The sequence below is a fragment of the Tyto alba genome, unplaced genomic scaffold (genome assembly GCF_018691265.1).
Source record: "Tyto alba isolate M040663 unplaced genomic scaffold, T.alba_DEE_v4.0 Super-Scaffold_40, whole genome shotgun sequence".
NCBI classification, from domain to species: Eukaryota; Metazoa; Chordata; class Aves; order Strigiformes; family Tytonidae; genus Tyto; species Tyto alba.
In genome coordinates, this window is record NW_024881316.1 from 47,627,340 (window position 1) to 47,639,599 (window position 12,260).

The 12,260-nt window shown below is 46.0% G+C and overlaps 1 protein-coding gene across 1 annotated transcript in view; it reads left to right on the forward strand.

The window, feature by feature from the left end:
• Nucleotides 1–12,260, forward strand: part of XKR6 (XK related 6) — a 187,380-nt gene that overhangs the window by 154,801 nt on the left and 20,319 nt on the right. The window contains exon 2 of the mRNA XM_042802981.1: nt 10,481–10,677. Coding sequence (XP_042658915.1) covers nt 10,481–10,677 — 197 coding nt within the window. The remainder of the gene's footprint in view (nt 1–10,480; nt 10,678–12,260) is intronic.

Genomic DNA, 12,260 nt, shown 5'->3' on the forward strand with positions numbered 1-12,260 from the left:
ATGGGGCTGACTGTGGTGAGATAACAAGGGGTAAACTCTTTCCTGGCAGGCTGGGAGGACGCTGTGTGATTTCTCAGAGCCGCGCGCACCCGGAGAGGAAGGCAGGCCCTTGCTAATGTATGCGCAGCTTCTGCGAAACTAAAAATAGCTGGGATCTGAGGCTGTTCTTCCAGGATTTCACAGGCGCTCACCCAATTTTTAGCTCCTTCTTCTCCAACGGATGGCAAAGCGAAGGCGACAGTCTCAACTCTCGTGCAAAGCCGCTGCGTCGGGAACCTTGTTCCAGGGATGCTTTTGACCCCTGCAGCACAGAGAAGCCAGGGGCATACTGCTGAGTGGATAGTCCCAGGTTTGTGACAGGCTCTTGCTGATCCTCCTGATCGCTGCTGAGCAGTGCCCAGAGGATTTGGTGGCCCCGGGGAGTGCTGAAGCTTTGGTCTGCAGCAGTGTATGCCAGGAAGGGTATACAAGCGGTGGGGAGAACGTGCTACAGACAGCAGCAAGCCTACAGCTCTGACCCTGGCAGCTCTGCAGCAGGCAGGGGCTTTTCTTCAGCCCCACCAGATCCTCAGGAATCTGCCCCTCTTCTCCTAGGCAGGGTCCTCTCCTCCTAAACTCCTCCTGGCTAGTGTTTTTCTGATGTGCTGTTAAAAAAATCACCTCTCGCTGACAGTCTCTCTCCTGGAACATCCACCTCCTCAGCTCGACAAGGCCACTGGCCATGGGGGGTTAGGAGGGGCTTTGCTGTATGGAAAAGTCTTGTCTAGTGATTTCAAGTCCTGCTTCAGCATGAGTGACTTTGATGACCAGGGAGAGGGTAAATACTGTAAATTCAGTGAATACCATCCTAGAATCCATATCAGTTCCTGTATCAGTTTCCTGATCTGCCAGAGGGAGATGTGACCTCCTTGTCTTCCGCAGCAGCCAAAGCCTGGGAATAGGAAATGTTTCCCTCTGAGCAAGGGGACCAGCTCCCAGCTGTGTTCCTTTTTAGCGCCAGGGTCCACATCACTTTTTGAGGGTTTAGACTGCAGGCAGGCTGCTGTGTCTGTTCAGATCTTTGGATTTTGCTACCCCAAACTGGTTTGTTAAATCACTCAGGAAGCGGAAAACACTTGGAAAAGAAAACCACCATATTATGTCTCCATATGCTTTCCCCTCTGCTCCTCTGCATCCTCCACCAAGGGATCTTGGAAGCTTGCAGACAGCTGTGAGGAGATGAAGATGTGTCCCTGTCTTTGACTGGCCTCCCAGAGCAAAGCAAAATTCTCCTCTCCTGAGTTATCCTGTGGCTCTGGTGAGTCCACATCATGCCAAATCATCTCTCAAGACCATCTGGGTTAAGAACCGCAATATGGCCCATCCTATAGAAAGGGAAAGGTAACTATTCCCATGTGTCCCTGTAGCATCATGCCCTTGAGTACTCACATTTTGGGAGCCTGCAGGCATTTCTCTGGGTTTGCCCTGAAACTTCCCTTGCTTGGAGCCAGGACAAGTCAATCAAAAGACCTCCACTTTCAAGACCTTCGGATGCATCTGTTCCTGTAGGGTTTACTGGACTGGGACCAGTTTTATTTCCAAAAGGAGAACTTTGACATTAAACCCCATTAGCTCAAACGTACTTGAAGCAGAAATTCAGTCTGAGTTCCACTTCCTTCTTTCTCTGTAAAGCTATTTAACAGCTTTGATTTAAAACAGAAGGCTTTGCCGGAGGCGATAGCACTAGGTGTTGGAGTATACTTTAAGTAAATAAGTATGTGTAAAATAGGAAAGGGACTTGGGCTTAGGTATTCATAACTAATTCGGGGGGGAGAATCTGTGATAAAAGAGGATATTTGGCTCAGTGCGAGGACACAAGACCATCCCACGTGTGATAGATGCTGTGACATGTCTCTGCAGCACCCATCACTTTGATACCCTCACCAGCAGCCCCTGCTACCCTGACTGCTCCTCACAGCGTGGAGATGCTTCCCACATTAAAATCAAAAAAGAGCATTCATACCCTGGTGCTGAAGAGGTCTTTGGGGTTTTTTTTCTGTTTTAGGTCTCTACACCTCGCAAAATAATTGTCAAGTAAAAACATAAACATGATTTCCACAAGCCTGGCTCGAAAGCGTAGTAGCTCCCACTACAGAACTATTCTCTGATGCTGTATTGATTTACCATGCAAAGATCTGGAAATACGGATTCTGCAACCTGGATATTCAGGGGATCCCTGCAGCCCATGGGGACACGGGAAGAGAGGCTGCCTGGGCAGAGCTGCTTGTAAAATTGGGGTTGTAATGAATATACTGATGATACATTCATGACTGTTTTCGCAAATAAAGAAATGCTAGCCAGGCTGTGGTTAAGCATGGGTGTTTCTGTAACAGCCTAGATTTGGGAAAGTTTGAAAATTAGTGCCAGAAAGTGGGTCTGTTCAGAGCTAGTACTTTCTTATTGTTTGTTTCTCTTCTTCTGGTTGTGATCTTTCAGTCTGTGAGTCAGAGAAAACTACTCTGCACCTAGGAAAGGAAAATAGTCACAAAGATGAATCCCAGAAACATCCCCCAGATTGAGCAACACGGGTATGGGCAGTTCACACATTTTTAGTCTCTGGAGCTATAGCTGTGGTGATGCCCTTGCCCCAGTTTTCTGCCCCATGCATCTGCTGGAGGTTACGACCCTGGTAGCTGTCAGCAGGATGGAATGCACACCTGCAGCTCTGCCATGTGGTTTCACAGTCCCAAATATCTGCTTAAACCATCAGTAAAAAGGGAATTGAACAAAGGCCGTGGATGATGTCCCAGAGGAAGTGATATAGGTATATGTTCCATTCAGCTGGCATTGCAACCGAAGCAATAATTTCCGACGAGCTAGGAACATTACTCTGAAATTATCAATCACGGCTCCCTGTTATATGTATCAGAGCCCCAAAATTATCAGCCACAAGTTAAATCATCCTGCAAACATCAAAGCTGCAGGAATTGGAACCTAAAAATCCTGCAGCATCATTATTTTATTGTCTCTCTCCAACTATTTGATGGAATTGACTCTTTTCAAGGAGGGGTTGATTTGTAGACTTTCTTTAAATAGTGAAAATGATCTCAGGCTGAAAATCATTTCTGCAATGATTGTGGTTAAGTGCTGGAACAGGTTGCCCAGAGAGGTTGTGGAGTCTCCATCCTTGGGGATTTTCAAAACTCAGTTGCACAAAGCCATGACCAACCTTCTCTAACTTCAAAGTTAAGAAGGGAGGCTTGCTCCAGAGACATCTAGAGGTCCCTTCCAACCTAAATTATTCTATCACTTTATGATATGATCCTCCCCAATGTACAGTTTACAAAATAAATCAGATGCATCTTTTGTAGTTGGCATATAATAAAGCCACCTGTGCTTTAAAATAGCTTTAAACTGGCTTAGAATAGAAAATTATTACAGTTTCTCCTGTGCAGACTAGCACTATCTTTCTCTCAAGTAGATATTTCAATTGCAAATAGTATTTCACAAAAAGTAAGACTTTCTAATATAAATGGGTGTTCAAATATCGCATACATGCCTTTTAAAAATTGGGGTTTGAATTCATCTAAAGACCAGTATTTTCCCTGAAATGGTGTTTATCATGTCTGTGAACTAGGGGTATTCAGAAAGTTTGACTTGACTTGACCCCTTGGCTTTAAAGGGAACAGATCTTGTCTAACATTTCTGAGAACCTCACTCAGAGAGAAGTTTAATATAGGATTTATAAGGATAAGGAAATAACAAGCCAACAGGAACATCTGGATGCTAGAAAACATGAAATGATCTTGAAGCAGGCACCGGTACAGATTAACTCAAAAATGTTAATATAGGCCAAGTAATGCAATTTTCTCATCTTGACGAGATTACTGTTGTGTAATTTTGTTGTGAGTGACTCCTAAGAGTGATCCTGGATCAGTGACGTTGTGATAAGTTAGAAGGTGGATAAAGTCTCATGTTGAAGTTCCAGGTTCAGCACTGAGATGACAATAAACTCTGCAACCGAGGAAGACAGTGTCCTCTGTGACCTACTAGTCTACAGAACTCATTAATGATGTCATGCCACACATTTAAGCTTTTAAAGTGTCTCTAAGGCATGGAGTAAGCTTGTTTTGTGTTCGGGAACATTATCCTCCAATAAGCAAGACAGGGCATGGAATGGAGATTATTAATTGTTTAATAGGAGCTGATAGAAGCAATTAACTAAATAAGGAGCAGTTGTACACTGAAGCATGTTTACCAGGCAGAAGAGGGCAGAAACTGCAAGAATAGATAAGCACATTTCTTGCTGCGTTTTATTCATTCTTGGATATACACCATATCAAGAAATGCCAAAAGTGGCAAGATCTCCGAAAACTCTGAGAATCCCAGTTCTGAAAATCAGGGTGCATCAAAATGATGAGAGGTTTAGTCATATGTGGTTGGGACGATGTAGAAGGATGATGGATTAGGGGAAGGGTTTGGGCACTGATTGCTTATGAGAAGATTTAATGTTCCCTTTCTTGCTTTTGAGATGGCAATTGATCTTTCCCAGTTTAGCAATGGTCCCCAGCATGGTTTTGGCCTAACACAACTATCAACGGTGAAAATAAATCTTGCGCCCCTTCAAGGATTAGCCCAGGCCAGCAACCACTGCCTAGAGGTGGTTTGGATGGAGCCCCTTGTTCTGGAGGAGTTTGATGCCATGGAAGCAGCCAGACAAAGCTGTGATTTATCGGCATCTGAATGGAGCCCCATGGTTATTCCTTTGATACTCGAACTAGGAACAATAATTATCCATCTGTGAATCCTTATCACTAACTTGCAACAATATAACAAAGAAAAAAATTCGCTAACAAATGTTGATATTGAGCACGTTAATTGTGATGGCAACTGTAAGTTTGATTTTGATTTTTTTAATAGACAGCATTTTACTTTCATGCTCCCCTGTTGCTTGAGTGCTGCATCTTATATTCCTTTTATATCTGTTAGAATGAAAATAATTCATTAAAATTAAAAAAGCGGGCCAAAGCCGCAGCTGGTGTAAATTGCTAGAGCTCTGTGGATGCCAGCTCACTCCAGCTGAGATCTGGCCTTACATAACCTCATTTTAAGGGTACGTTCAGGCAGCCTCGGCTGCAATCCTTCCAGCTGAGCAGTTACACATGCCCTCATTTCCTCCCTTCTAAGGAGTGGGCTTTTAAATTGTAAACACCCTCTAGTGCATAAGGATAATGACCCCTTGCAAGAGTTAGCAGGCATGCCCGCGGGGGAGACAGCAGGAGGGTGAGCCATCAGCTGAACGATGCACCCCATCCCACCCTTCTTCCTCCAGGAGCGAGCACCAGAGAGAAGGTTGGTGCCACGGGATGGTGAGGAAAATGGTGTCCATCCATACGGTGCACGTTGCTACCATGACACCTAGGATATAACCATACTGCCACGGCAAAGTAGGGCTGTCCAGAGAGAAGTGGAGGAGGTTAATGAAATGCTGAGAAGGGTGTTGTACCTGTTGCCCTCCTGGCCTTGATAAATCCTACTCGTCCAAAGGGGCATGTAAGGTGCTGCAGGTGTAAGTTGCAACCTACTCAGCAGAGTTAATTTTTTGAGCTTCTCCTTTCCCTAGAGGTCAGTTTCTTACTCCTCAAGCATGCTCTGCCATTTTTTAAGCTAGGGTTTGCTTCTCTGAAAGCGGTAGTAGGCTCGTCTGTGCTTGGTCAAGAAGAGCTTCCCAACCTGGAGTTGTTGGGAGTGGACTGAGTACCTGAAAGCCTATTCCTTTCTGCCTTTCCATATACCTATACTAGTAAACTAGGCAATTTCAAAGCCTGCTCATGGGCACTGTACCTTCATCATGCTGCTGAATTGTTAATGTATTCACTAGACTGGTCAAGGCTTATGAGCACTCTCCCGAGTAATCATAAACTAGACAGGGTTCAAGACTATAGGGGCTACGGAACATTCCCATTACTGAGTATGAAGGCAGCTACCTGGTTTTGGGGGATGAAACAATTCACTTCTGTGGTCAGTCTTGGCCCATTGGTCTTAGGAAGCGATCAGGACCCTGTCCTTTGTTGACTATTGTAGATATAGTCTGAGATTCCTGACCTTTGTCAGCTTGTGGTTGTGTGGGACAGGCTGTCAGGTCTCTTCTTCCTCAAAACACAGTCCAGGACCTATGCTGACGTGCCTTACCCTTACACATCTGCATCCTCTTTGTTTCAAGGCAGCCTGTTGCCTGAGGCACCCTCCTACGCTTTCTGCTGGCGATATTCAGAGCCACCACTGTAAACTGAATAGTTCCAAAGCACAGGCACAATCCTGTAATAGTTCACCCTCTTAAATTGTCAGCACAGTCTCTGGCAATTTTGGGCAAGGCCAACTAGCATGGGCGCAGCCACGTGGAGTCGAACCACGTCAGCTGGCCAAGGACAGAGGCTGGTCTTTGGTCTGCTTTGTTTAATGGTATAGACAGAGCCTCTGACTCCATAATCCCAACTCTGGACATTTCTGCTACAGCTAAGCGGCCTCTGTCATCCACATGAAGCATCTTTTTCCATAGCATTTAGGGTGTTTTGTATTGTTGCTTTTTTTTTTTTTTTTTTTTTTTCTTCAGTAGCAGCATCTCTTCTTCTCCCTCCTGGTGGCATCCTGGGGCTCTCTCCAAAGGTTATTTGGAGCCGACGGCTTTGGCTCCTTAAAAATGTGCTCAGATGCAGGGACAGCAGTGACTTTGCCCCGCGCAGTTTGTGTGCTACTGCGACATACGTAGTAAATAAGCATGAGGGTAATTATACCAACAGGAATTCTGGGAATGCTGCCAGAACAGAGGGGACAGCCAATCCTTTGTGCATTTAAAGAAAATCACTCCGAATCCCCCTCCCAACGCCAAATTAGTTCTATCTTTTGAAGCCATGATGGGACTTAGAACTAAAAATACATGCCTACACACAAATACACACACTCATATATAAAAATAGCCAGCATTCAAAAAATAAAAAGCCCAAAGATAGGCTCCTGTATCCAAAATTAAGCTCTTAAATAAATAAATTAGACTGATTTTCAAAAGCACAGAGTGGTGAATGGCTTTCACTGACATAAGAGGAAGCATCGTGTTGCTAAAGATTGAAGATCAGGCCTGAGTATGGATTTGAAAGTCTAATTATAGAATCCTGTTTGCTACCAGCTTGACCGAGGACAACAAATTTCAGGTGAAATGGCATTGATTTTTTTTTCTTTTTCCAGAGTTTGTCTACACTTAACCAGTGTTAATAAAGGTAGGAAAAAGCCCTCAAGTAAATAAGATACCACAAAGAAACAGTTATACTGGAATAAAACTGCTTACACTAGTGCTGTGCATTCATGTTCAGAAATAGGGTTAAACTTTACCACTGTTACAGCTGGGTGAAATTTTATATTGATTAATTAGACAGATATTTATTACTTGTTGAAAGCCTACCAGGCAAAAATACTGGTTTTCCCAGTTACTCTCACTTTCCTGTTGAAAATTCACAATTGTCTGGCTTCAAGGAGGAACAGGTTTTTAGTCCTCCCTTTCCTCTCTTTGTCAGATTTAAGTCTGAAGGATGCTAAAGAAGGAGCACCATATATTTGCATGGACCAAAAAGAGAGTACAAAGGGAAGTTCATTTCCCTTCAGCTGCAAATGGTCTTTGAAGGTGTTTTGCCCACGTGCTAGTCCTTCGGGAGGCTGTGACCTTGCGCTGGCCAATATTATGCCAAGGGATTCCTGAGGTCACAGTCCCATGTGGCAGTTGGAGATGGACAGATTTGTCCTTCTGGGTCTTCCAGCACAGCTCAGATCGGGCAGGACTGGGCTTTATGGTGTCAGGGAAGTATGTCTACCCTGGATTGAGGACCATCAGCAGGCAGAGCGGTACTCCACTCACATGTTTGTCTCGTGGTGTTTAGAGGCTGGGAACAGCACTAAAAGGTCTGGGTTCTGACGCCAGAAGACTTTGGGAGAGCCCTTTCAGTGCTCTGTGACTCAGTTTCCCCATCTGTGGAAGGGGCACAATACAGTTGACCTTTGCAAAAGGCTGTGGGCTCAAGAGTCAGGAGACATTTGGCGTTACTGTCATTGCCATTGTTCTGGCCATTGATGAAGACAGGATCAGGGTGTTATATTAATCATTTTTTATGTCCTTTTATGCATGCTGCCTCCACGAATAGGTGGCATGTCCTCTCACCATGACCAGTTAGAAACATTAATGTTTAAACTGTGTGGATGGTCATGAATCCCTAGAGATCAAGGATAAATCATTGTAGGATGTGGTGTCCCTTCTGTTAGCTTCTTCTTAATCTTTTTGAATGACTCAACACCATTGTGATAGTTTGGTTCTGCCAACCTGGAGTGCTTGGAAAAGTGAAGGCAGTCTTAAAAATAACCAAAAACTGGAGACAGCTGGTGGGGACAGCAATGCAGAAGAGTAGAGGTCTAGCAAATGTGAACTGTGAAAAGAGAGCGAAAGAAATTGGGGATTTTTTTTGTCTGGAGAAAAGGTGGTTTTACATGGTAACTGTGTGAAAACAGGTAAAAGAATGCTTCAGGGTGAAAATGAATAAATTCTTCTCCTTGTCTGTGGCTGGGATGGTGAGAAATTAATGGCTTAACTTTCAGAAGAGGAGATTAGATTTCATGTACAAGCAGGAATGGGAGCTCCTGGGAAGGGGAGGCCATGCAAGACTACAGGACAGATTCGGTGAATATCTCTCTGGAAAGAGTTTGGCAGAGATGATACTGTCTTTGCCCATGGGCAGCACCATGTGGGCACCACCACCTTGGTTTTCGGTGGCCATGTGTCGCTGATATAAAAACCAGTTGCATGCTCCTTTTCTCTGCTTCCTCCATGAGCCATTGCAACTCTCTCTCCCCAACTCAGCCTCTCCTGCTGAACTATATTTATTTAATTTCTTGCATGCGTGAAGGGAAGGCAGAATTCCTGTGTCATCCTGCAGCTTCTGAGGCTGGGATCTTTCAGGGAAATGCCGAGTACAGGTGGTAGCCCTGGGCAAGTTGGGGAGTGGGAGGAGGGCTGGTGTCCATGGGAAAGCAGGTGGTCCACGGGCATTTCCACCCTACTCGGGCTCTGCTGGAGATGTCACACCAGTGTCACCAGTGTCGTATGTGACTGGCGTAGCATTTTTCTCGAGTGTCGAGCCCCATCTGGTGGTTTTCCTGCGTCATTTTTTTTTTTTTTTTTGTGTGTGTGTGTGTGTGTCCTTGTGTCTTCTTTTGGGATTATTCATCTTCTGTGCTTGTGAACTGCAAAGGGGGAGGAAGGACAAGGTGCTTGAGAAAGGACAGGGCTTGCAGAGGTACTGCTGCGTCTCTCCCAGCTCCCCGTCCCTGGGTGTAATTTGGAGATACAGAGGCTGTCGAGGCTTATGTCCTTTCCTTCTGCTCTTCCTTGCTGTGCAATCTCGCCCCGAGGGGCAAGGAATGATCTAATCATTTTTGGCGAAACCCCAGTTTGTGCTGTGAGCCCCTCCCAGAGCCTCCAGAAGGCACTTCATCCCACCGTCACGCTGGCATCTGAGGTGGGACAGATGAACAGTCCCAGGAGGGGACATTTCTCTTCATTGACTAGCTCAGATGACCAGCTTTAGGGACAGTGTTAGGCGCGAGGATTGTCATCCCAAATTTCAGAGCACAAGGTTACAGCCACTGCTCAGCATGAGAAGGAAGAAGACCCAATATTTGATCATTAATATCAGCAAGCATTAGGAAGGAGGTGCTTCCTTTCTTAAATGGCATGAGTCCTGTGACATCTGGGCACCTTGTGCTACCCTGACTGGATCATGGCTGTTTACAAAGGTTGGTCAGAGGTTCCCTGAAGGGACGTTGTGTCTCCAAGGTGAGATCTGCAGGTCTCCTTGCACACCTGATATGGAAACAGAGGCGATAGGGCAGTACCTGTCCATGTGTGAGACACCTCCTTCTAGTCCAACATTGCTCAAAGTCTCAATAGCTGACCACTGGCAAGCTGTGGCCTTTTGCATATGTGGGTCACACACGTGCTGGAAGTGAAGGTGGTGTCTCGTTGCTGCACCTGTGATGAAGCAGGGTCAGATCTCTGGGGTCTCTGACAGAATCTCCTTACTAGAGTGCAGAAGGGGCTTAGGTGGCCTGTCAAGCCACCGCCAAGTGCCATAACCAGTATTTGTCAAGTAGCTTCTCCTCATCATAAAAACAAAGTGAGGAAGTTGTTATCTTGTGCAAGTGTTTCATGAGCATTTCCTACCTCCACACTTCATATTTGGGTGGTACAAGTCAAAGATTTCCCACTCTTGCAATACAAAAGTGGTCCTCAGATCTTGCCAGGAGACCGTGTTAGAACTGTGTAGAGACCTGTGTCTACCCCAGATTCCCCTTCCCCCAGACAACCTCTCTCTCCCCAAACAACTGGCCCACAGCCCCGTCCTTCTCAGGTTTTGATGCACACCACAGTCTCACACGCAGCTTTTCCTCCTGTTTCCTGCAGGTATATCCGAACTATGTACCTGGGGATCCAGAGCCAGAGGCGGAAGGAACACCAGCGGCGTTTCTACTGGGCTATGATGTACGAATATGCAGACGTAAATATGTTGCGCCTCCTGGAAACTTTCCTCGAGAGCGCCCCTCAACTGGTGCTACAGCTCTGCATAATGATCCAAAAGAACCGTGCAGAAACATTACCATGTAAGTGGCCCCCTCGTCCCTTCCTCCCCATCCTCCTGGCCTCCCCCCTCTCATCCCATGCTCAGCTGCCGATGGATGTTTTGCTAACAGGCCACCCTACGCAACCGGGCGTGTAAGGGGCTGCCACTTTGGACAAAGCTCATTCCAGCTCCATGCTGCATTCACTGGGTAAAATTTCTGCTCGTTCCACTGAGAAAAAAAAAACAAAAACAAAAACAAAACAAAACAAAAAACAGTATCAATGGAAAAATGAGATTCAGCTCTTCCACACCCAGTCCAGTGTAAAGAAATTATGGTGTTATCAGGAGGAGGCAGGCAGTCTCTGCTGCTATGGCAAGTGTTGCCATTTGCTTGCCACCTGGCACTGGGCAAACACAATCATTCCCTGCCTCAGTTTCCCTCCTTACATAAGTAGGATGATAAAACTGGCCAGATTTGGATTTGTGTTGTGAAGACAAACGGTTCAATGCCTGTGCAATGCTCTGATGGTGCTAAGTGTAGCATGGGGGGTGGTGGTGGTGGTGGTGGTGGTGGTGGTGGTTAAAAAGCTAAACGCTTTAGGAGCTTTTCTGAAGGGTGCCCAGGAATTAAGGTTTAGTCTTTGGTACCATGGTTCTCAGCAAGTCGAAGAAAAGAGAGGGGAGGAGGCAGTGGAGGGGATTGTGTAGGGACAGAGATGTTGTAGTGCAGGTATCATTGGAAAGACGAGCAGAGGCTTGGAAACAACCACAGGGAATAGCGTGCCAATTCTGATGTCCTTTGCTGCAATGACATCCTGAGCACGGGGCATCAACCCCAGCTGAGAGGCATATGCCTCTGTCCCAGCCCTGGGGTGAGCAGCTCTACCAGGCCATGCCCATGGGCTTGCTGACTGCCTAAGGGTCACCAGCTCAGTTGTCCTTTCCAAGGACCAACAGTGGTATCAGCTAATGAACTGCTGGGTTATTCAGCCCCTGCTCAATTCACACACCGGGGATGACACTCGGCTTCCCAAATTCAGCCTCTTGGTGGCATGCCATTTCTGATCGACCCGAGGAGTTTCTTGGAGCTGAGATTGGAACTGGGCAGCTCTTCAGGGTTAATTTCTGCTGGTTGGATCAAGGTCACCACTATCTCCAGCATCAGCAAGTCAGACTGCTCTCCCCTTCCTCCATACTTTAAGCATGACTATCACAGTTGTTTACAGAGGCCTCCCCTCTCCTATTTATGCAATCTTTTCCTGAAACCTCTCATCATGAGCTCTCCAGGCTTCCAGAGTGCTGACATGATGAACATGCCTTTCTACAACTCCTGCTAGAACTGCTCACATTTGCCAGCACCCTTTTCCTGCTGCTTCCAACATTATTAACCCTACTGAAAATGTATAAATCAAAACCTAAAAGCCTTGCCAGGGTGTTATGCAGATTGTTGGACTCACTACAGAAAGCACTGTGTGAAGTTTTCTGGCCTCTGTTGGGCTGCGAGTCAGACAACACAGCCAAATAATCCCTCCAGGCTTTCAAATCTGTGGCTTTTCTCAGTTTGCCACTTCCAGGCATGGCTGCCTAATCCACTGAACAAGCCGCATCATTTTCCAACCCCCT